Source organism: Pinus tabuliformis, chromosome X (genome assembly GCF_031772625.1).
Source record: "Pinus tabuliformis cultivar Carrire ecotype Pingquan chromosome X, CPIR1, whole genome shotgun sequence".
NCBI lineage: Eukaryota > Viridiplantae > Streptophyta > Pinopsida > Pinales > Pinaceae > Pinus > Pinus tabuliformis.
Window position 1 is genome coordinate 280,542,807 of NC_142308.1, and position 24,454 is coordinate 280,567,260.

General features: G+C 37.8%; 2 protein-coding genes across 2 annotated transcripts; both read left to right on the forward strand.

Moving 5' to 3' along the window:
* Positions 1-21,396: 21,396 nt before the first annotated feature.
* LOC149139493 (FCS-Like Zinc finger 10-like) lies at positions 21,397-21,858 on the forward strand. Its single transcript, XM_089450739.1, has 2 exons — positions 21,397-21,656; positions 21,768-21,858. The coding sequence occupies exons 1-2, from the start codon at positions 21,397-21,399 to the stop codon at positions 21,856-21,858; spliced, it is 351 nt and encodes a 116-aa protein (XP_089306865.1).
* Positions 21,859-22,794: 936 nt separating this feature from the next.
* Positions 22,795-23,256, forward strand: LOC149139494 (FCS-Like Zinc finger 10-like). The gene is made up of 2 exons (XM_089450740.1): positions 22,795-23,054; positions 23,166-23,256. The coding sequence occupies exons 1-2, from the start codon at positions 22,795-22,797 to the stop codon at positions 23,254-23,256; spliced, it is 351 nt and encodes a 116-aa protein (XP_089306866.1).
* Positions 23,257-24,454: the final 1,198 nt, after the last annotated feature.

The window sequence follows — 24,454 nt, forward strand, 5'->3', positions numbered from 1 at the left end:
CAAAGCGGACCGTCGAAAAATTCGGTTTCAATCCCAGCAATATAAAATTATTGGAGATACACTTTATCGCCGGGGGCAGACTTAGTTTTTCGACGTTGTTTAACTCACGAAGAGGCTGAGAGGGTTTTGAATGATTGTCACTCTGGAGCATGTGGCGGTCATATGTCTGGGTATGCCACAGCTCAGAAGGTGTTGCGCGCTGGTTACTTCTGGCCATCTATGTTTAAAGATTGTATCATTGCAGTCCGGAAGTGCCACAACTGCCAAGTGTTTGATCGAAAGATGCGCGCACCACCTGCTCCTCTCCACCCTATAATTGCCGTTGGTCCATTCGCCAAATGGGGTATCGACTTTATTACTTGTAACCCTCACTCGGCCGGGGGGCATGCGTATATCATCCTCGCGGTTGATTATTTTACTAAATGGGCCGAGGCGATGCCTACATTCGACGCAAGCGGCAAAACAGCTGCAGTTTTCGTATTCAATCATATTATAACTAGGTTTGGTGTCCCACAAGCAATCATTACTGACCATGGGAGCCATTTTCGAAACATCATGATGACTGAGCTTACAAGCCAGCTTGGTTTGCGCCACGATAGCTCTACTCCTTATTATCCGCAAGCCAACGGTTTGGTTGAGTCTATCAACAAAGTTCTGGTTATCATGATCCGACGAACCATTGGTATTCATCGGTCGAATTGGCACAACATGTTATTTTCAGCGCTATGGGCATACCGAACCTCAGTGAAAAATTCAACAGGGTTCACTCCTTTCCAGCTAGTTTATGGCTTGGAAGCTGTGTTACCCATTGAATGCGAAATCCCATCACTTCAAATGGCTGTCGAATTACTCCCAGCTACTTCCGAAGAGGAGAAACGTTTATTATACTTAGCTAAATTAGATGAGACTCGACGTGACGCTACATTGGCAATCGAGACTCACGCGAAGCGAATGAAAGCTCAGTATGATAGAAATGTGACCCCTCGAAGTTTTTCGGAGGGAGACCTAGTGCTATTATATGATCAAGCTAACGATAAGCTAGGTGCTGGAAAATTCGTTCCTATGTGGCATGGACCCTACATTGTAAAGCGAAAGCTAGCAAAAGGGGCTTATGAGCTGGTTGATTTTGATGGGGACTCTTTGGGTAAACCCAGAAATGGACTTTACCTAAAGAGGTATTATGCTTAAATGGTGGGTATGGAGAATTTTTTAGTTAGGTTAGGTTTTCTTTCTAGCTAGTATGCTTGTTAGTTAGTCAGTGTGTTTAGCTTAGAGAGTGGGTTTTTCGTCGTTATTCTGGCTTATCTTGGTTTTACTCTTGATATTGCAGATGTCGACGCCTCTCCAAACATACATTGGATTTGCTGATGGTGCTTGTCGTAGTACACGGAATATCTCTTCTGCAGCTTGGGTTATCTATTCACCCTCTGACGAGTTAGTTTCTATGCATGGGGTAAGCCTCTGTCAAACAACGAACAACATTGCAGAATACAGTGCAGTGGTTGAATTATTATCCGAATCTATTTCATTTGGAATTCGACGTTTGATAGTGAGGTTAGATTCTGAACTTGTTGTATTACAGCTTAATAGAGTTTATGCCATTAGAAATCCTGTGTTATTAAGGTTGTTTTTGAGAGTGCGTCTCTTGGAACGTGAATTTGATTACATTGAATATCAGCATATTCCAAGGTCTTTAAATACATTAGCAGATGCAATTGCTTCTCGAATGTTAGAGAGACATTTATGATAATCATGCAAGTAAGTTTAAAAACATTTCATCACATATGTTAAACAAGATAAGCCGGTAATAGTGATATATATATAGATAGGAGTGTGTCAAAAAATATACATCGTCTTCGATCATAGGTTGAAAAACACCTTATGATCGGCAAAAATGATAGAGTACAAAAAAGTCAAAAATGTCACATGTGTCTACAAAGTGACTAGCCAATCACTGGTGGTGCTCCCTGTACGACACCACTGCACGGGCTACCTTGCGCAAAAATCTCCTAAACGGTCCAGGGACCGCGACTACATAGCGCTGAAGCTTGATAGGAATATCATCCATGGTAGTCTCAGGCATATCCGCCGTCAGACGCTCTAGATCATGCTCCAACTCAGCCAGTACCTCTGTAGCCGCCGCGTCCTGTGGGGCCGGTACCGGTGCAACTGGATGTCTCCTCTCAAAAGGCCGGAGGTTGGCTGGGCGCTGTGGACCAACATCTGCATTTTGAAAATTTTTACTGTCAGTTTTGAGACGATATATATAAAAACAAAAAAAAAAATACATAATTTGAAAACTTGTGAAAAATAAAGTACCTCTGTCATCCCATTGTTCTCCCTGTGGAAGAACCATGTCCGGATCATGTCGAAAATCTACTCCGGCGTACGGAAAGTCCTGGATCGAGAAGACCTGGTCCTCCAACCAGTGAAAGTAACTATCAGAAAATCGAACAACTGCCGCGCCCTCGTCAGGATGTCGGGCCATCACCGCAACCCATCGTACCAGCTTTGGCTCCCGAGGACCCAAGATATCAACAGTGAGTTGCTGAGGGATCAACATCGGAACTCTCTCTAAGGCAAAGCTCACGACTAAAGGCCCATATCCAAAAGTTTTCAGTCGTCCGTTCTTTGCCTTAGTTAGTTGGCTCTTCACATTAGCCGACACAGCATCACACCAGTTGAAAATGGTGCCTTGGTAACAGTCAATTGCCATCCGCATTTGGGACCCAGAAGCAATGTGTAAAGCGGCTGCGCCGCAAATTCTGGTAACCGTGAACGCTATAACTTTGAGCTCACGCAGAGAGATGTGTTTGATCTCCACGCCTTTCGAATGGTGTGCCCCAGGTGTGCACCAATCTTCCCGGAGACTAACAAGGGATTGGCCACCCGGCCTAGTCCCGGCTAGATTGAGTTGCTCGCCTCTATTTGGCAAGCCAGTGAGAAAGTATACATCAGAGGGCTCTATCTCGAGCTGGTGCCCTCCTATGTAAAAGCATTGTTCTTGAACGTTCCATCTCTCAACCAGCCATTCCAAGAATCTTACCTGAGCCCTCATGCCCGGTATGGCCCAGTATTTATATAACCCGCACGCTTTTAGGGCATCCAGGGAAGGTTGATGTTCGATTGCAGCTTCATCAACCTCCTCGTGCTCTCTTTCTCTCCAATCCAGCATGGTAAGTGCCCTACACATGAATAAATAGGCATTAGAATTAATTTTGGGAAATTTGAATGGTTGATTTTGGAGTTTGGGGTTTCAAAATCCGCGTTTTGCGGAGGACGCACCCCGCGTTTAAAACACAGGGCGTCGAGACGCAGCTAGCCTGAATGTGGGATGCGTCCCCCGACCTTTTTTCTGTATAGAAAAAAGTCGGGGGACGCAGGTCACCCGAAGGGCACCTGCGTCCACCGCAGAGCGCATTTTGAAACCTAAAACCCCCCAAAAATCAAAACTAAAACCTAAAATACAATTTTAATTGGATGAAATTGAAGAGTAGGATGTTGTAAAATACCTGGAAGAGACGGCGTTCGATTCTGACGGTCGGATTTTCCGCAGCAACCACGGGAAGTTTCTTGCCAAAAGCCCTTTTTTCAACCTCAACAGTAAAATGGTAAAAATGATATTGTAAAAAGTCTTTTTATAGGTTTTTTGGATGAATTAGTTCATTTTTCACCATGGAAAGATGTTTTTCGATGTATTTTTGCCTATCTTAAACAGGTATGAGTAATGTGTTGCTTTTGTGCAGGACAAAGGGACTTAGAGGGAAAATTGTCATTTTTCACGAACCAAAATATCAGAGTCATGTTTTAAGCCCTTTTCTGACTCCTAAAAAATGAAAAGATTGCCGAGCATTTCTTTTACACTCGTTAAAACGGAATTAAAAGACGGTCCCCTTATAGCTCTTTTCTGACTGTAAAATCAAGAAAAGATTGCCGGGTTTTTGTCGTTTCAAACTCGATACGGAAATAAAACGACGTGTCCTTGATCGCTTTTTACTTTTTAGGTCAGTGACACTAATTATGAAAGTACTCCTTGGTCGCAAGATCAAGCGGTTCCCCTAGGTATTATTTTATACTTTTTCGGGCTTGAGGGACACAAATTTACGAAAAAGTTCAACTTGGACTCTTCTTAAGTTTTTCAGACTCTCTAAAATTGAAAAACGCCGAGTTTCTCCTATACTGGGCTCGTTAAACATTTCACAGTAAAGGACCTGTTCAATTACAAATAGGAACGAACCACTCCTTCCTAGGGTTCGAATCAAAACTAGGTTGGACTCATCCGAAGGATGAGCTTATAATCAAGCATATGTTATCCTCCTCAAGCTTGTTAAAAATAAAGAGGTACTTGCTAGAAATGGTGGGGGAAAAGAGAGAAGAATGAGCCTATTTGTTACCTTTTGTCTCAGAAGAAACTTTATTACCACTCTTGAACACGACACTTTTTCATTCACCTGGGTTGGGAAATCCTTACCTCACAGTTGATCAAACCACTTTGAAAGTCTTTAACCGGGTTCCGGGGATTAACTTTGAATTATTCATCACCAAGCCATATGTCGTGTCGTTATGTGTTCAAGAGGTCTGCAAGTAAAACTTTCATCTGCAAAATACTTGTCATCCGTTTGACCATCCCTGAGTCAGTCCTTACAGCAACATTTCTTCAACTTGAACAATGATTTCGTGTTGCAGGCTTGCCTGCAACGAGTCGCTTTCTATCGACATCAGCACATTATCTAGAGAGATGACTTAGAGATCGTCAGTACCTTGAAGTCTGCATGCATCAATGGCAGGTTTCTCGCCTTTGACGTCAGTTTACATCATTGACTTTCGATCAAAGGATTCCGTGAAATGTTCGACATCAACTCATTCATTCACATCTCATGGATTGTACTGGGTACTTTGAGAACCATTGACATTATTGGTGGTCTCTCTCACGCTTGTTAACGGTTTACATCATTGACTGGTAATCAAGTGGTTTCTACCATGTTCGACATCAACTCATTTATTCGCATGGCTAGAATCGTACCAATTCGAGAAGTAGAAATGAAGACCCTGGATCTAGTTTCTACCATCCAGGCTGCGAGGAGTTTTGTATTCATTATCTAAGTAGACTAATCACAAACAGATGGCTGCGCCCATACTGTGTCTACAAAAGTCTATGATTATGATGTATTGCAAGATCATTCCTGTATCAGAGTAATTAGTCTGTTAGTTAAAGTTTTAAATCTGAGTATGGGAATGTCTACCTCAGTGATGATATAATCTTATACATGTATTTTGTGTTGAAAATTGCAGGTTCTGACCAGGCTCTCCACGAGATAATCCTTGAAATGATAAAGCGCTTCACCCTTCCTAGATAATACAAAACCCTAATCTATTTCAGGCTTCGCACTTTAGGGGGCAATCTGTTACACTAAAAAATGTCACCATGACCATTTACAGTTAGGATGACTCTATCAACAGTCATGCTACCCTCTTAGGCAAGTCTTATGCCTCTGCTTTCCATGTCAAACTCCAAAAAAGAGAGAAAGTCTTTCTAAATGTATTTATCTCTGGGGACGCAGGTTCTCTCAACCTTACCTGCGGGGACGCACCCAATGTTCACAAAAACTGCGTCTTTGGACGCTCTGTATGTAAAGGTGCAGGTGCGTCCCCCTGAAAAGGTTAAAATGCGCAAGTTTCATCTTTAAAAAGTCACTTGTGGTTATTTCTAGAGCATTCTAGAAGCTTGTTCGACGTGTATTGAGCGCCTCCAGATGGTTCATGCACTCCTACCAAAGAGGAACTTATCCCATCAATAGGGGAGCTATCCCATCCAAAGAGGGGATTATCCCATTGACGGTGGACCTGATTAACCTCCTCTTGAGCACTATAAATACAGGCATTGGGTCAGAAGGAGAGGAGGTTGAAAGCTATACATTTCTAAGGGTAAATGCTGCAGGAATTAGGACTCCCATTTAGAAGCTTGTGAGGAGAGATTGCCATCTTTGCTTGTTCTATTTGGAAGTGGGTGAGCTTTGTCAAAGTAAAGGAAGACTCTTGTGGACCCTAGAAGGAGCTTGCACAACACCAAGGCTCAGGTTGTAATGGTTCCTTTTGATTACCTTTAATGCAAATTGGTCCATTCTTCTCAATAACTTGTTGTTTATGAGTTATTTCATGTACTCCTTGGTCTATATGTTGAATATGCTTTGTTTTATGTTATAATCAGGTGCTATTTAATTGTTTGACTGTTGGTGATTGCAGGTTTTGGAGAAAAGGAGGAGCTCATCCAGATCAACAAAGCTTGGACTTCTACAACAGCGTTTGGACAAAGGTAAGAACAAAACACTTGATTTCTCATATTATAATGCATGTTTAGAGAAGGATAGTTCTAGTTTGTCTTGTTTGTCACTAGAGAGTCTTAGGCTCCTAGGGAGGTTGGTTGTGTCCGCACAATCGACTCTTTCCGCCTGACACACATGTCATTCAATAACCTCTCGACCTCTTGGGTATCTTGTCTAGTGTTCACAATGAAGGGTCCTACTTCTTTGGGCAACTTAAAGAAATAGGCTTTCTTCATAGGAACAAAATGAACCTGATCTACATTCAAGCTTTTCCTGATAAATTCAAGGGAAAAAAGCCTCATTGGCACAAAGGCTCCATAAAGCCTAATTTCTACATGTTTTTCAAAGTTGAACCAATCTCCACACCTCACATCCTTACTCAATTGAAGAAATTCTTGAGCTTTAGGAAGAAATGTTGGGGGCCAGGTTCCATTCAAGATATGATAAGCCACTGGAAGGAATAAAGAAGTGAACTCAAATAAACCACCATCTCCTGGATCTCCTCTTATGAGGTCTGTCCAGAATACCACTGACTGCTTCTTCTTATTTATGTCAACAACATTTAGTCCCAAATCTGTAAAATGTTCAGCATTCTGGTACAAAAATAGATAAGTAATAACTGAAGGAAACTTGAAGGACCTAGTAAGAGGCATGAATTGGGTATTGATAATATCCACCCAGAATGTTGGAATATCTAGTTCTACCTCTGGCTTCATCATTAAAGAGAAAAATCGTAGCATTACTTTATCAACCTACTTGGAATTTTATTTTCCTAGAATCTTAGAAATTACTTGCAAGACAGGTCTTATATCAATTGCAAAAATGTTTAAAGAGAACATATTTCCATCTAGAGAGAATTTACCAAATCTAGGAGACAGGAAAGAGGTAACATGAGAAGACTCCTGGGGGGATAGTTTCCCATAATATGAAGCCAAAGATTCTTCAGTAAAGGTGGTGTAAGTTCCAAATATAGGGTAATTCAAAGCTTGGTGAATTAATTGTGAAGTTAGTTGGAAAACACTCTCCCCTGACTGATTCATTACAAAACACTTCTTGGGGTACGTTGCTAAGACTAAGTATTGAACAAATTCATAAGTCCTTGGGACAAAAGCGGCTAAAACACTTGACCTAACCATTTCCATGAATATAGGGGAATTTTTATGGTTCATAATGACTTCTTGATACAGTGAAAAATGCTTTATTGTGCAGAGGGTATCAGAAATATCACGTTCGACATCCATCAATGGGGTATGGATGACTGAGGAAGAGCTTACTTGTTTGGCCATGGTGTCTTGTAGAAGACAATTGTTGGTGACAGCTGCTGATAACAGTTGCTGGGACACTTTCTGACTCAAAATGCTGAACTGGATGCGAGGTTTCTTAGTACTAAAAACAAAAGACTAATGCAATGGGGTTTTACTTTTATTTTATATATATGGTAACCAAAATGGAGGGAAACCCTGTAATTAATGTAACTAATTAATGGAGTGGCAGATGAGGTGATGGGGTATGGTGGGTGAGGTGGACGGTAATGAATGAGAGTGGTAGATGATGTGGAGGGGACCAGGTGGAGTGAAACGATGGGGCTGGCCCACTGTGGGGGTAGGGAGTGTACGGGAGGTTCATCAAGCTTGAACCCCTGCAGCGATCTCAAGTCGTAGATGTTAGTCAAATACCTTGACATCATGGTCAACTGTGGGGGTTGAACCTGAGTTATAGCTCATGCTCGTTGTTCCCTCATAGAGCACTTTACCCGCTTCTTAAACCATCGCTTGTTTATATTTCGTAATACCACTCAAAATTTAGTATATGGGTCGGGCCCCACCTTATATTGAATTTGAATGCCATCGACAATATAACTTAAATCACTGCTTTCAGACTTTCAAACACTTTTTTAATTTCTAAACATAATATTTTATTTTATTTTTATTTTTTGTTATAATATTGAATAATGAAGTTAAAATGATGATGGATGCTACAACATCTGGCTCCACCTGGGGATAGAAGCACTAAGAACCATAGATTAGTGCCTTCACCTTGGGCATGGAGTCATATATTGCTTTGCCAATTTTAATTCTATGGAAATTATACAATGAATTCACTCTGGTATCTACAATGACAGGGTGTTTGTGGTTCAGAATTGGAAATAATGTTTGAGGTACTGCCCATTGAGAGGGAGCTATAAAGTTTCACCATCAAGATTCTCTAGGAAGAATGTATTATTTGCCCTTACTTCTATAATCTTGAATGGGCCATACCAGAGAGGATCAAACTTCCCATGTTTTCCCTTATCTTCTCTTCTAGTATCCCACCTTAACACCAAGTCTCCAGCTTTAAATTCAATTTCTTTGGCTTTTCTGTTAAAAATGCCCTTCATTTTTTATTGATACATAATCAAAATATCTCTTACCTTATCTCTGCTTTCACTCAACTCCACTACCTTATGCATCCTTCTTATTAGAGCATTGGGTTCTTCTTTTTCCTCCTGAATCATTGCAATCACAGGCTTCACAAGCTGACTAGGAAACGTAGCTTGAGTTCCATACACTAACTCAAAAGGTGATTTACCTGTAGACCTTTTTGTAGTCACTCAGACAACCCACAGAGCAAACTTTAATTTTGAATCCCAATCTTTCTGATTCTCTGCAATAGTTTTCTTAAGAATTTTCATCAATGTTTTGTTAGTGGATTCAACCAATCTATTTCCCCGAGGATGATAAGTTATTAAATGAGATAAAATGATGTTATACTTCTGACCTAAAGAAACAAACTTAATTGAATTGAACACTTGAGCATTGTTAGTTATGATTTTGATAGGGCACCCAAATCTGCTAAAAATATTTTCCTCTAAAAACTTCATCACCACCTGGTCATTTGCCTTTTTAGTAGGTATAGATTCTACCCACTTGGTGAAATAATCAGTAGCTGTAAGAACCCACTTGTGCTGTCCACTTCAAGGTGGGTTAATTTATCCAACAAATTCTAGCCCCCATTGTCTGAATGGTTCTTCTAGGAAGACTAGGACCAATGGTAAGGGAGCTAACCTCTTTTTCTCAGCAAAAAGCTGATAGCTTCTGACAAACTTATATATATCACCAAATAAGGTGTGCCAATAAAAGCCTGCCTGGATGATTTTTTTTTGCAGTAGCCTTCCAACTGTAATGTCCAACACATAACTTCTCATGATAATCTGTAGCCTTCCAACTGTAATGTCCAACACATAACTTCTCATGATAATCTTTAACTGCCTCTGTAGATTCATCTTCTGTCAAACATAAGAATAAAATTCCCACATGATCCTTCCAATACAATCTACCCTCCACAATCACATATGCTTGTGCCTTGATTTTTAATGTTCTATGTCTTTTTCTATCCAATAACCGGTGACAAGAAAGAAAACATAAATAATGAACTATGTGCTTGTACCATTCTGAACATAAAAATTTATATCAGATCTTCATACCTGGATTTGATTTTTCTTCACCCTCTTCAATTATTTCCTCATTTATAGGTGTTAGCAAGTTGATTCCCAATGCCTGAGAATTTGACTCTGTCAACATCTTTTCCAATCCATGCCCTTTCACCAGGTTGGTGGGCTTTATGTCCACGTCATATTCTTGGATCTTAGCTATCCATTTTCCTCTTTTACCTTCCACATCACTCTGGACTAGGACGTCCTTCACTACAACATTTGGCACACAAACAATGATTTGTGACTGTAACACATAAGTCTTGAAGGCCTTTAGGGATTTTACCAAGGCATATTACTGTTTTTGAAGAATATTGTATTTGAATTTAGCATCTCTGAGAATCTTGCTAAATAAAGCAACTGGCTGCTATTTTCCTTCATCATTTTCCTGTAACAAAACAACAGCTATTGAATTGAGTGATGCAAATGAAAATATTTGAAAAGGCTTTTGATAATCAGGGCTAATCAAAACTGGAGCTGCTTGTAATGCTTATTTGATCCTAGAAATTGACTCTCTCACTTTCCTACTCCAATGTACTTCATTTTCCTTCTTCAACATATTGGTAATCTCCTTTACAATTTCAGCATAACTGGACACAAACCTCCCTAAAAAAATTATTTTTCCTAGAAATTTTTGAATGTCTTTCTTACTCCTAGGCATGGGTATTTTTTTCACAACTTGCACCCTTGCTGGATCTATCTTTAATCCATCCCTTGAAACAATGTTCCCCAACAGTTTGCCTTCTTCTAGAGCAAAATAGACTTCTTAGGATTCAAAGAAATCCCAAATTTTCTGCATTTCTCCAAAGTCTTTTTAAGATGGTCCGAAAACTCCTCATCTGACTTAGAGAAAACAATGATGTCATCAAAGTATATTACTACAAACATATCACCCACAAATGCAATGTCCATAGCCCTTTGAAATGTTGCACCTGCATTCATTAACCCAAAGGGCATTCGAGCATACATGAAGGTTCCCCAAGGAGTTGTGAATGCTGCTTTTTATGATCTTGTTTATCAACAGTCACCTGGTTATACTCGGAGAACACATCCAGCATCGACATTCTGAATGATCTAATTACCTTTTGCAGCACATGATCCATTTTAGGTAATGGATAGTTATCTTTTAAGGAAGCTCTGTTCAAATTTCTAAAATCCACACATAACCTTATTTCTCCATTTTTCTTCCTTACAGGTACTAAATTGGCCACCCAGTTAGAGTATCGAAGTGGTACTATTATCTTGCCATCAAGAAGCTTCTTAACTTCTTTCTCAATCGATGGTAAAAGTAAGGGATTGATCTGCCTGAGATTTTGCTTAAATGGTTTAATCCCTCCTTTCAGGGGAATCTTGTGTTAAATAATGCTCACATCATATGTCTTGAGATCATCATAGGACCAAGAAAAAACATCAGTGTACTTCTTGAAAATCTCAATATATCTCTCTTTATAGTTAAATGGAACTCCCTTAAACAATTTGACTAACTTGGGCTCCTTCTGAGTTCGAATATTGTGATCTTGAATCTACTCATCTTGTGAAACTTTCTCTTAACTAACAACTACATCATTAGAGTTAAAAAGTCTTTCAAGAGGGACAAGTCCTCTTGGCATAATATTATCTTTCAATTGAATAATTACATGATTAACTATAGAATTTCTAAAAACCACTTACTTCTGCACCTTCTATTGTTTCATCTCCATCTTGATCAATTTCGGTGCCTTGAAAATCTTCAATCATAGTTAAGAATTCCTTAATCTACTGATCATCCTCAAAACTCTGCCAGTGTTTTATGTTATCTGGAACAGATGGCCTGTGCCTCATTCCAACCTCATATCTCAGCCTTGGATTTATAAGAGGCCTAAAGGTGTTTTCACCAACTCTGTGAGAGGCACCTAAATTTTAATTTTTTCCAATTCTTTCGTGATATTAAATGCATGAACCTATTTGGTATTCTTTTATGTTTCTTCTTCACTTTTTTTCATTACTGAAACCTCTTGTGGAATGGAAACAATTTTTTCTAAAGGAATTTTATCAATTTTATCCTGGGAAGACTCACCTTGAAATATCTGAGTTTTTCTATTTGTATTCTACTGTTGCTTTCCTTTATTTAATTGTTTTGCAGGCTGTGGTTCATGTGGAGTCACCTTTTGTAGGGGAGTAGGAACTTGCTGCTCACCTTCATTTTCTTGAATTATAGATCTTTTCCTTGATCTCAAGTCATATTTCTTATGTAATTCTACTTGCATAAAATCAGTAAATTGCTTCCAGTATTCATAAATTTCATTTTCATCATAAATGGTGTCTGTCTCAGTATATTCTTCTCCCTCAACACCTATTTCATCTTCATCTCCTGCATACAATGTGGAAGTATGATCATCACGATCCTCATAATGCACTTATGGTATTTCATCATGATCTCCTTCTAAGTAAATTGGTGCATGCACCTAATCTTGGTCTTTTCCTTCGTTCTGCAAAATCTGCAGAGGTTTTCTTCAATATTGGGGATTAAAGTTTCTATTTTGTTGTACTTGCCTTTGAGAATTTTTACTCTCCAACTCCAATTTAATCAATTCGTTAGACAAATTTTTAATCACATTATTCATATCCTCTAATGTTTGACTTTGAGAGGATTCCACTTTGGCCTTTCCCTTATCTTAGGTAAGTTGTGCCTTTGGTGCTTTACCTCCAGCCACCAGATTTGCTTCTATTTCTAAAGCATTAGTTTGGATCTGATCAAGGGTTTTGGAACTCCTCTCCCTTAATGTTAACCCAAAATATAATTCAAATGCCCCTGCAAAAGTTATTTTTGCACCAGTAGGAGGGGGCTTGATCTCCACTGGAAGACTGTTGTAAAGTTTGTTAAACCTTCTGATGAACTCAACAACACTTTCATCGGATTTCTTTTTAACAGAATTGAACTCTGTAAGTGAATACCCGTGATCTTGTTTCTCTCCCCATCTCTGGGTGAACTGGCACTCCATCTCTTCCCATGTACGAATAAAGTTATTAGGAAGCCCTTTAAACCACTTTCTTGCTTCACCATCTAAGGATTGCACAAAAAGTCTTAAAACAACATCTAGGTGTTCAACATTCATATTTTCTACAAAATTACAAAACAATGCTATATGCTTCTTTGTTGTTTGTTCATCTTCCTTTGAGAAACGAGGAAGAATTTTCAGGTATTCTTGAGGCATTGGATTCGATTGTTGAGGTAACTGAATAGGTGCGTACTTATTCAACAAGACTGCAGGCGCTACAATGTTTGCACCTGAACTTACTAAACCTTGAGTACCAGTAGATGTAGAAACTATCTGAGGGGTAAATGGAGTACGAAAAGGTGGCAATGTAGATATAGGTTTAGGTTGAACAACTATAGCAGATATATTTTTGAATACTGAGAAATAAACAGACTCTAAAGACTGTTCTTGATAGTTGGGTTCTTGAAATAAAGTGGATGTAAAAGATAATTCTTGATCAATAAGAGGTGAATGTTTGGGTGAAAGATGTGTTGAACTGCTTCCAGGTGCAGATAGTGTAGGACTTGGTGTAAATGGAGTTTTTGGCTTTCCAACCCTCTTGGAAACTAATCTCTCAGGGTTTGAAAGGGCTTGAGATTTTTGCTGTGAGGTATCTGACCTTGTATGAGGCCTTTTTGAAGCCAAAGTTGTTATTCTCTGTTCAATACAGCCAAATATTTCCTCCTCACTGAACAACTAGAGGAAAATATTAAAAACCCAGGGAAAAATGTTCTTGCTTTCGGTCCCCGGCAACAATGCCAATTAATGTTGTCCCTTAAGAAACCAATTTCTTGGCTGTGGAGAAATTGTGCTTAAGACATTGAATTTTATTATGCATGTCACTTATTTGTATAATGTGTCTTCATGTGAAGGACCTAAAAGACCTGAATTTTAACCCTTAATATTTAGCTGATATGAAAATCTCAAAATGCCATGTGATGCTGGATATAAATGTTGTGTGAAGAATGTCTTGAGAAATTAAAGATAATATGTTGTGCTTGACAGGAACTATTATCTGTAACTTAGAATAATTATAGAGGGTAGGAGCTTTAAATATGGGAGCGCTCTTTTAAGGAATTTTAACTTTATTCACATAAGTAAACAAAGACTTGCAGCTTCATTAACATATTTAAAGAAAGGAAGAAACATAATGACACATAACAGAGAAATTACAAAATCATACCCAACACTATGTGGAAAACTCTTGATTCTTTCATTAATCATCAATTTATCAAGTACATAATAGCATAGTCCTCAGGTTCTTCAAAATTCGGACCTTCTTCTATAATTTTGCATCTTTTTATACATCATGAGATAGTTGGCAACTACCAAAATTGTCTAACTACTTAACTACCTTCTGACTGTCTAAAGTAAAAGTCATTACATAATATTACATTAGAGGGTGAAAGACACCTCATTTTTCTCAAGAAATAAGATAACATGAAGTAACATAAATTAAAGTATGATTGGTGATTGTTGCTCTCTATTTGAATCTGTGGCTTGAGTAGATGGTCTTATTAATGCATCTTTGGTTTGCCCTATCATCCATTCTTTGCATTTTATCCATAATGGTACATTTGACTTTGGTGCTTCCTCTAACTTGTCAAGTGATATTCTGCAAGCTGTAATCCTGCTATAAGTAGGCTTATTTGTAGACAAAGTCTTCACCATCCAGAGAAGCTTAAAATATTTGTTAAGGTAGTTCACAATGGTGGCTCCCTTTAATACTATTGTCTTTTCATGAGTGTTATCAACTTTGCTCTTTGCCTCAACTAGCAAAGTCTCATATGTCTTCCATGGTAGCAAGTTTCCTTGTAGATCCCAGCAAGAGGGAAGTCCAGCTCTAACTCTTTTATCAAACATGATGTTAAACTTGGAAACTGCTTCCTTCATCTCATTTATCTTCTTCTCAACAGTATTCCTATAAATATTTCTGACAATCATCTTGTTGAAATCTATTGCACATAATATTATGTATGGCATGTCATGCTCCTTCAATTCTATAGTAGATTTAGAATTAATGAAATCTATCATTCTCTTCACAAACTTTGATCTATCTAAATATTTTTGTTTATTTTTATGACCACCTCTTCCATGTCTCAGACTATTGTTTTCTCTTCAGATATAATAACAAGAAATTCCCAAATGCCCTTGATAAGCTCAATGATTTCATCACATAGGATTTCCCTAGCTTGAACCAAGGACATATTGCCCTTCATTTTTTCCTTTAACCTTTTGATTTCATCTTCAGCCCTTAGAAGATCTTCCCTATACCTCTTAGCATTTTCTTTCTCCATTCTTGCTTCTTCTTCACTGAAATTCAATAGCTTGCAAGTTGTTTCCAATTCTCTTTGTGCTTTCTTTACATCATGCTAAGCCATTTTAAGCTCTGTTCTCAACTGTAAAACCTGTGTTGCTGGATCATCTGCGTTGGATGGCGTTATTATTGTACATACATGACCATCTACCTATCGTTGCAAATTATCCAAAGATTCTTTAAGTAAAGAAACTTCTTCAGTTTTCTACAACACAACCTGTAGGAGCTTTTCCTTTTCATTTTCTACTTCATCTATCCCTGCAGCAATGGGATGCTCACCTGTAGGTAGATTCAATTTCTTCTTCAAAACCCCAATCTCTGACTTAGCAGATAGAAAAAATTTCTAAATAGCAGGTTGGTCATCAGGATTGACACCTATTTTTATGATAATTTTCTTTAGCTCATCCACCTGAGAATTCAAAGATCTGGAGTTGGCTTTCTCCAACTTTAATTGCTGAATTACCTTATTTAGCATTTTTTCTGCCTTAGTAGCTGCTGCATTTGTTTTATGTAAATCATTTATGATCAATTGCCTAGTTTTCATGTGCAAAATGATCTTGTCAAGCATTGGAAGCTTGTGAGTGTCAACAAATAAATTCAGAGTCTTGAAATCACTTGTTGGACCCAACTGATATTTCAGTAGGATGAGAAAAAGCAATTTTAAGTTGGCTCCTCTCTAAATCCATAGCAGATAGCAATCTAGTTTGTTCAAGAGCAACTTGAGACTTAGCTTGAGGCTCCATATTTAACTTCACCTTCTTGTTTCTCTCAACTATTTGAGCAAACATACTTTGAATTAAAGGAACCTGATCATGAACAGGTTCTCTAGAAGATGGGGAAGCTGGGGCATCTTCTGTTTCTCCTAACTGAATCACCAAACTAGGTTGTGTTGAAGACATTGCATCCTGAAGCTTAGTCCTTTTTGCTGCTTCAGATTCTTCGTCATCCAAATCAATAACTTCTTCTCTAGCCCTCTTGACACCTTTTTCTGTAATGCTAGGGGTTTCAATCTCTGTTCCCTAAGTGTTCTGCAAACCTCCAGTTGCCAATTTCTTTGTTTCTGGTCTACTTTCATGCACAAAGGCTGAATATCCATTCTCTAGCCTTCTTTTGTAAATAATTTGATGAGGGTCATAAGCCCACTCAATGACCTGTAAAAGACACATGTCATTCAATAACCTCTCAGCTTCTTTGGCAGCCTGTTTGATGTTCACAATGAAGGGTCCTGCTACTTTGGGCAACTTAAAGAAATAGCCTTTCTTCATAGGAACAAAATGAACCTGATCTACATTCAAGGTTTGCCTAATAAATTCAAGGGAAAAAAGCCTCATTGGCACAAATTTTGGTAACTTGTAAGGCTTGAAAGAGGCTCCATAGAGCCTAATCTCTGCATGCTCCTCAATGATGAACCAATCTCCACACCTCACATCCTTACTCAATTGAAGAATTTCTTGAGCTTTAGGAAGAAATGCTGGGGGCAAGGTTCCATTAAAGATCTTATAAGCCACTGGAAGGAATAAAGAAGTGAACTCAAATTAACTACCATCTCCTAGATCTCCTCTTATTAGGTCTATCTAGAATACCACTAACTGCTTCTTCTTATTTATGTCAACAACATTTAATCCCAGATCTGTAAAATATTTAGCATTCTGTGTTAGGTCCCTATATTGCTAGTGTAACCCCCTATTGTTATTAGTACAACCCCCTTATTATATTGTTGTGCTCATGTAGTCCCCATATTGTTATTATTGTGCCCCATAAAAGACCACTATTGTTATTATTGTGCCCTTACATTATTATTGTTATGTCAGCTCTGATTATATTATGACCCCTTAGACTCATATATATAGAAATGAGGTCTTGTCATTTGTATCATCCTTTTACTGTGTTGGTCTTAATATGTGTTTCCCAAGTGTATTTAAAAATGAAAATCAGGAAAATAGAAACAATTGTGAAAATGGAAGATTGGAAAGCCAAAAAACCAGGATTTTGGAGAGTTGGAAAGCCAAGAAAACAACGTAAAAGGATTAAAATAGATTATTACTCATTTTGTAAATATATTTTTATTTTCTAAGAGTTTACATAAATAAAAGCTATTAGCTCATGACAGTAATTTGACAGGGTATAGTAGTCCTTGTGGTAAGCAAGAAACAGACAACCATGTTCCATTACTTTTAGTCTATGCATTCCATCAGGATTTTAACCAAGAAATTATGTATTATTAAAAGGAATTAACCAATCCATTTTCTCAACAAAAACAAGAAATATGCCCTTTTCTAATTGCCAAATTCACATGTACAAACCTCTGTTTGAATGCAAGGCCTCTCTTCAATCTCATTCTTTCAACTTTATTATAGAAATTGCTTGAATGTAGACAATGTCGTATGCCAGCATGCATTAGTGTGACAGAGGCTGCTGCATCCATAAAATTGTCTCATCTGGTCAACAGTGACCGACCCAACATATCTATGGAATTCCACAAGAATACCCAAACAAGGTCAAATTTCATAAGTTATTGATCCAGACAGACCTTCCAATTCATGGAGTTATCTTTGAGCTTTTATCTTTTCATAGCCTTATGAATTACTTATAAAAGAGGCTGCTGCATCCATAAAATTGTCTCATCTAGTCAACAGTGACCGACCCAACATATCTATGGAATTCCACAGGAATACCCAAACAAGGTCTACACATGCTTGGAGGGAAATGTGCAAGTAATACAAAAATTCATAAAACACAGTACCCAAGAAGCCCACTAAACCACTGAATGCATTCTGAATCAACCTCATATACCCAATATGGAACTCATAAATCACTTAACTAATTTTGGCTACCTTGCTGATCGGAAGGATTTTTGCTTACGTAGAGTAGATCAATTTGATCGTTTAACCTATAATGATAGAACAGGTCTCTTTGTTGTTTATTTTGGCTCAGGTGGATCGTTTAACCTATAATGATAGAACAGGTCTCTTTGTTGTTTATTTTGGCTCAGGTGGAAATATAATTTTCTTATTTCTTTTAAAATTTTACTGTGTTGGTCTTAATATGTGTTTCCCAAGTGTATTTAAAAATGAAAATTAGGAAAATAGAAACAATTGTGAAAATGGAAGATTGGAAAGCCAAAAAACCAGGATTTTGGAGAGTTGGAAAGCCAAGTAAACAACGTAAAAGGATTAAAATAGATTATTACTCATTTTGTAAATATATTTTTATTTTCTAAGAGTTTACATAAATAAAAGCTATTAGCTCATGACAATAATCTGACAGGGTATGGCAGTCCTTGTGGTAAGCAAGAAACAGACAACGATGTTCCATTACTTTTAGTCTATGCATTCCATCAGGATTTTAACCAAGAAATTATGTATTATTAAAAGGAATTAACCAATCCATTTTCTCAACAAAAACAAGAAATATGCCCTTTTCTAATATCCAAATTCACATGTACAAACCTCTGTTTGAATGCAAGGCCTCTCTTCAATCTCATTCTTTCAACTTTATTATAGAAATTGCTTGAATGTAGACAATGCCATATGCCAGCATGCATTAGTGTGACAGAAAATAGCAGGTAAAAAGAAACTTGAAAGGTACAGGTAACAGTTTTCTGAACAGTATAATGGAAGTGAAAAGACCCTACTTCAGATACAGGTTATAAACTTCATAGTTTCCTAAATTCTGGGTCACTCCTAACTTATTGTTGAACTCCACCTGCAGATGAGATAAAATATCTCACACTATCCATCACGCACTCCCTCTGTATGATAAAAGTGATCTCAGTATCAATTTCCATACATGAATTGGTGGATTTCATTTCATTTCATAGTGTATGTAGAGGACAGAGGAAACAGATTGAGGTTCTTTGTCAACTCGCAGAAGCTTGCAGAGAGAGAGAAAACATTGCCAAACAATTGGATGAAGTATTTAGGGAAAGGAATGACGTACTCCATCAAAATGAAGAAACTTGGGAAGAAAATAAAGCGATTGCCAAACAATTAGCTGAGGTTTTGAGATTGAATGAAAATGCAGTTAAGCAGAAAGATGCAATACTTTTGGAGGCTCTGTCAGAACTTGAATTTGAAAGGAAAGCACAGAAGTCTGCTGAAGCAAAGAAAACATATTTGAAGATGGCATTAAACCAAACGAGGGTATTTGCCCACAAGGAACTTGGAAAGAATCATGCACTAAAGAGGCAGAGAGACGTAGCAGGGAGCATTGACAGTTTGCAGTTGCATGCATATTTCATAGATTTGCTATTTTCAATGTTAAAATATATGCATTAGCTATGTTTAGGCTATTAGAGCTATGGGATACCTCTTAATTTTCATTTTGTAGTGCATAGTGTGTCCATGGCTGGGACTTAAGATGCTTGAACTAAACGAACTTGTTATAGCTCAGCTTAAAGTGAGAGGTCCAGCTTTTCCTGATGTAACAGAGGGTGTTCTTGTGCCACAGGTGAGCTACCTTGGGATAAAACTTGTGCATCTGTGGATTCGTTTTTTCTTTTTATTACACTGGTTATGATAAAATGTTTATGCAATAAATCTATAGTGGAAGTTAGTCTAAACATTCATAATACATGGGAGGATTTTACTTGGATGGTTGCTAATAAGATCTTTGTGTTTTATTTCCTAATTCCATTCTTGCATTAATAATTGAATTTTAACTCACTTTACCTCTGTCTAATGTTGTTTTTTGCATATGGCAATTCAAAGGAGCGTATACTATATTTGATACCTTTTTGGCCTACCAAATTGATGGTACAAATTATGTTTTACATTTAAACATATGTTTTTGATTGAAACATCATAGGTGACTCCTGGATCACCTTCTTATCGAGCTGGATTCTGTCCTGGAGATGTCGTCATTCAGTTTGATGGGAAACCAACTAAAAGCATCAAGGAGGTGAGTTGGAGCATGTTTTTTATAATCAGCAGCACACAACAATAGAGAAATGTCATGATTTCTAATTTCTTATATAAATGGGCTACAACAGATTGTTGAGATAATGGGTGACAAAGTTGGAATGGATTTTCATTCCCGGTTTACTACGTTTGGGTCCCCCAAATTCATCTGGGTAATGTGGGGTTGTTCAGACCCCGTTTACTGCACTTAGGTACCCCCAAATTCTTTTAGGTGATGTGGTGGGTGTTGTTTCATACTTGATTCACTGCATTTGGGTACCCACAGATTCTTGCCGTACGTGAGTGGGTATATGTACCCTGGCACAAAGTGGCAAGCAATTCATTGTTCTAAGGTTCCAAGAAGCGTTCCTGCTTGTGTAGCATTGATTGAAGAAGGGGTTTATACAATTGATGGAAGCAGTGGGTTTTGATACAAGGGGAGGTTGTTTTAGTGTTTAAGGGGATTGTTTTGTTTTACAAAGAAAAAATTGGTGTCTTTGAGTAGTTTTGGGGCAGAATTGAAGGATGTTTTGTATACTTGGTGTCCTGGTACTAGAGTAGAATGATATTGGGGAAAGTTTTCTGTCATTTTTTTGATTGTCAGTGTTGATCAGACACAAACCTGAGACATTATGGAATGATTTTAGGCCTTGCCAATAATAAGTTTGGAAAATAACCGTTTGAATTGAGGGAGTAGTTAGGACTCAGGAGCTTTGAGAATTTTTTATCCTGGTTTTGCAGCCAATTTTGTCTTTATAAAACACTCATTTCAGGTTTATCTTAGGATCAGTATATGCTCACTACATCCAGGGAGGTTTAGACCAGGCTTGTAGTGTGAGGTTTTCTTTATTGCAGTATATCCGTCACTAGTTCCAAGGACTCCTACACTTTTTGTGGAAGAGTGTACCCGAAGTTGTAAGGGATTATGCATGTGAATAGTGTACAAGGAATTTTTGGGTTTGAACGTCATTTTATTTTTCAATTGAAGAGAGTCTGCTAAGAAAGTTTAAAAACAAGGATTGAGGGGTGACTCCTCAGTAGCATCAAGGAAAACTGGAGAGAAAAGATGATGCTTCATTTGATGCCTGATTACCCATCTGATTCATAACCTACCAGAGTCTGGCCCAAAGACAAGCACAGGTTCTGCAATGCTCCTAGGATCTCCATAGGTTTTAATCCATAGGGGTCCTCAGATTCAGAGGGGGCCAAAAGCCCAATTTCTCCATTGGATTTGAAGACATTTTCTAGAGCTGGGATCACTTATTGGCCTAAAAACAACTTTGATTGCCAGTTGAGTTCTTCCAAGCAACAAAGCGAGACAATACCGATTTGTTCTCCCCATGGATTTACAGAATCCACCCATCAAATAGGAATGGAGCATTCAGAGAGCTATACTTGTGTTATATCTCGTGATTCAAATGTGAGCACAAACAACCGGCATACTCATTGCCGTATAGAGTGTGAAATTGTGCAATACCCTGTTCAAAAGAAAGATGAACATGAAATATGGGATGTGGCATCACCAGCTCGGAGCTATTCAAATGTTCTAGCGTTTCCTGTTGCCCATTTTCTCAGGGCTTGCTATCTTTGCAAACGACAATTAAACCATGGAAAGGACATCTACATGTACAGGTCTGTTATAATGATCACACGATTGCTTTAAACCTCTGAGAATCGATTGAATTGATTAAAATTTCCCATTCTTAAGAGTTAGTCACATTCTCTGTTTGCTAATTATTGCAGGGGTGACATGGCATTCTGTAGCGAGGAATGCTGCTACCAACAGATTTTGATGGATGATGAAATGCCTTTAACGACAGATTTTGATGGTTGAGTGAATGGAGGCATTTGCTGCTTCTCCGTCTTCATCAAGTGTTGCTTCATAAGATCAGAGGCATGAGAATTGTCCATCATCAGAGCGGCAAAAAGATGCGTTTCAATGTATGTATTTTTTTCATCAGAGTAGCTGTAGAAAAAGACATTGCTACAGATGATATAAAAATGTATCTCTGTTTTATTTAGAGGAAGAGGGATTGAATGGGGTAGGCTTTTCTGAGGCATATTAATACGGAGAGAGTTTTTATCCAATTTTTAAGTGTCAAATGCAAGAATAAGCTAATTGAATTTCTATTTCCAATCCTTCAAATTATTCCCTTGGTAGGAGAATCATTTTAAACAGATTCGTAGTTTTCTCTCCAAGAATCTGTTTAAAAATCGCTACTTCATCTGAATTTAATGAAGTTCTTTCCCCTTCGAGTGAATGCTATTTCTATGGATCTTTATCATGTCATTGTTACTTCACACAGCAACTATTATAACTGCAGATGCTTAGTATATTTCCAAATTGGCTGCAAGGGACTTTTATGCAGTTTTCAAGCTTTATATACAAATTCTGTCAATCTGCAATCAGAGTTATGCATTACACTGAAATTGTATGTCAGAGCAAGATAAAGATGATGTCAAAGAAATTTTGATATATTGGGAATCATATTCATTTTTTACATTGTATCCATCTGCTGAGTGTACAGACAAGCACAGGTTCTGCAATGCTCCTGGGATCTCAATAGGTTTTAATCCATAGGGGTCCTCAGATTCAGAGGGGGCCAAATGCCCGATTTCTCCATTGGATTTGAAGACATTTTCTGGAGCTGGGATCAGTTATTGGCCTGAAAACAACTTTGATTGCCAGTTGAGTTCTTCCAAGTAGCAAAGCGAGACAATACCATTTTGTTCTCCCCATGGATTTACAGAATCCACCCATCAAACAGGAATGGAACATTCAGAGAGCTATACTTGTGTTATATCCCGTGATTCAAGTGTCAGCACAAACAACCCGCATACTCATTGCCGTATAGAGTGTGAAATTGTACAATACCCTGTTCAAAAGCAAGATGAACATGAAATATGGGATGTCACATCGCCAGCTCGGAGCTATTCAAATGTTCCAGCATTTCCTGTTGCCCATTTTCTCAGGGCTTTCTATCTTTGCAAACGGCAATTAAACCATGGAAAGGACATCTACATGTACAGGTCTGTTATAATGATCACACGATTGCTTTAAACCTCTGAGAATCGATTGAATTGATTAAAATTTCCCATTCTTAAGAGTTAGTCACATTCTCTGTTTGTTGATTATTGCAGGGGTGACATGGCATTCTGCAGCGACGAATGCTGCTACCAACAGATTTTGATGGATGATGAAATGCCTTTAACGACAGATTTTGATGGTTGAATGAATGGAGGCATTTGCTGCTTCTCCATCTTCATCGAGTGCTGCTTCATAAGATCAGAGGCATGAGAATTGTCCATCATCAGAGCGGCAAAAAGAGGCGTTTCAATGTATGTATTTTTTGCATCAGAGTAGTTGTAGAAAAATACATTGCTACAGATGATATAAAAATGTATCTCTGTTTTATTCAGAGGAAAAGGGATTGAAAGGGGTAGGCTTTTTTGAAGCATATTAATATGGAGAGAGTTTTTATCCAATTTTCAAGTGTCAAATGCAAGAATAAGCTAATTGAATTTTTATTTCCAATCCTTCAAATTATTCCCTTGGTAGGAGAATCATTTTAAACAAATTCGTAGTTTTATCTCCAAGAATCTATTTAAAAATCGCTACTTCATCTGAATTTAATAAAGTTTGTTCCCCTTCGAGTGAGTGCTATTTCTATGGATCTTTATCATGTCATTGTTACTTCACACAACAACTATTATAACTGCAGATGCTTAGTATATTTCCAGATTGGCTGCAAGGGACTTCTATGCAGTTTTCAAGCTTTATATACAAATTCTGTCAATCTGCAATCAGAGTTATGCATTACACTGAAATTGTATGTTAGAGCAAGATAAAGATGATGTCAAAGAAATTTTGATATATTGGGAATCATATTCATTTTTTACATTGTATCCATCTGCTGAGTGTACACGGTGTACAATCTGGACCTTTGTACTTTGCTTGGTTAAGGTGTGGTGTCCCCTTTGTATGTCAGTGAAGAGCAGAATCTAAGGGATTGGTGGTTGTCATCAGTATTGTGTATTAAATTTTTTCGGTTAAGTGCACTAGTTTATCCTGATGACATTATTAGGGATAACATTGAGGGAGATGGAGAAACATTTCCTACATTTTCCTATAAAATTTTCATGGCTTATAAATAATCTTAAAATAACAGACCTCTTTATACATTTATCAATTATTTTGTCGAGCCTTACATCATATAACGTGGATGCTCTCTCAGATAACTGACTTGCCAAACTTTCAATCATTATAAATAAACTGTTTTTTACCATTATCCTTTGAACACTAACATATAGGTATTGAACACTAATATATAGTTTAGTCTAAACTGTCATAGTAATGTTAGAAGGATAAGTGTCTTATTGGTGTTTGAATGTCAGGTTTAATGTTTTTTTAGTTGTCTTGGTCTTATGCT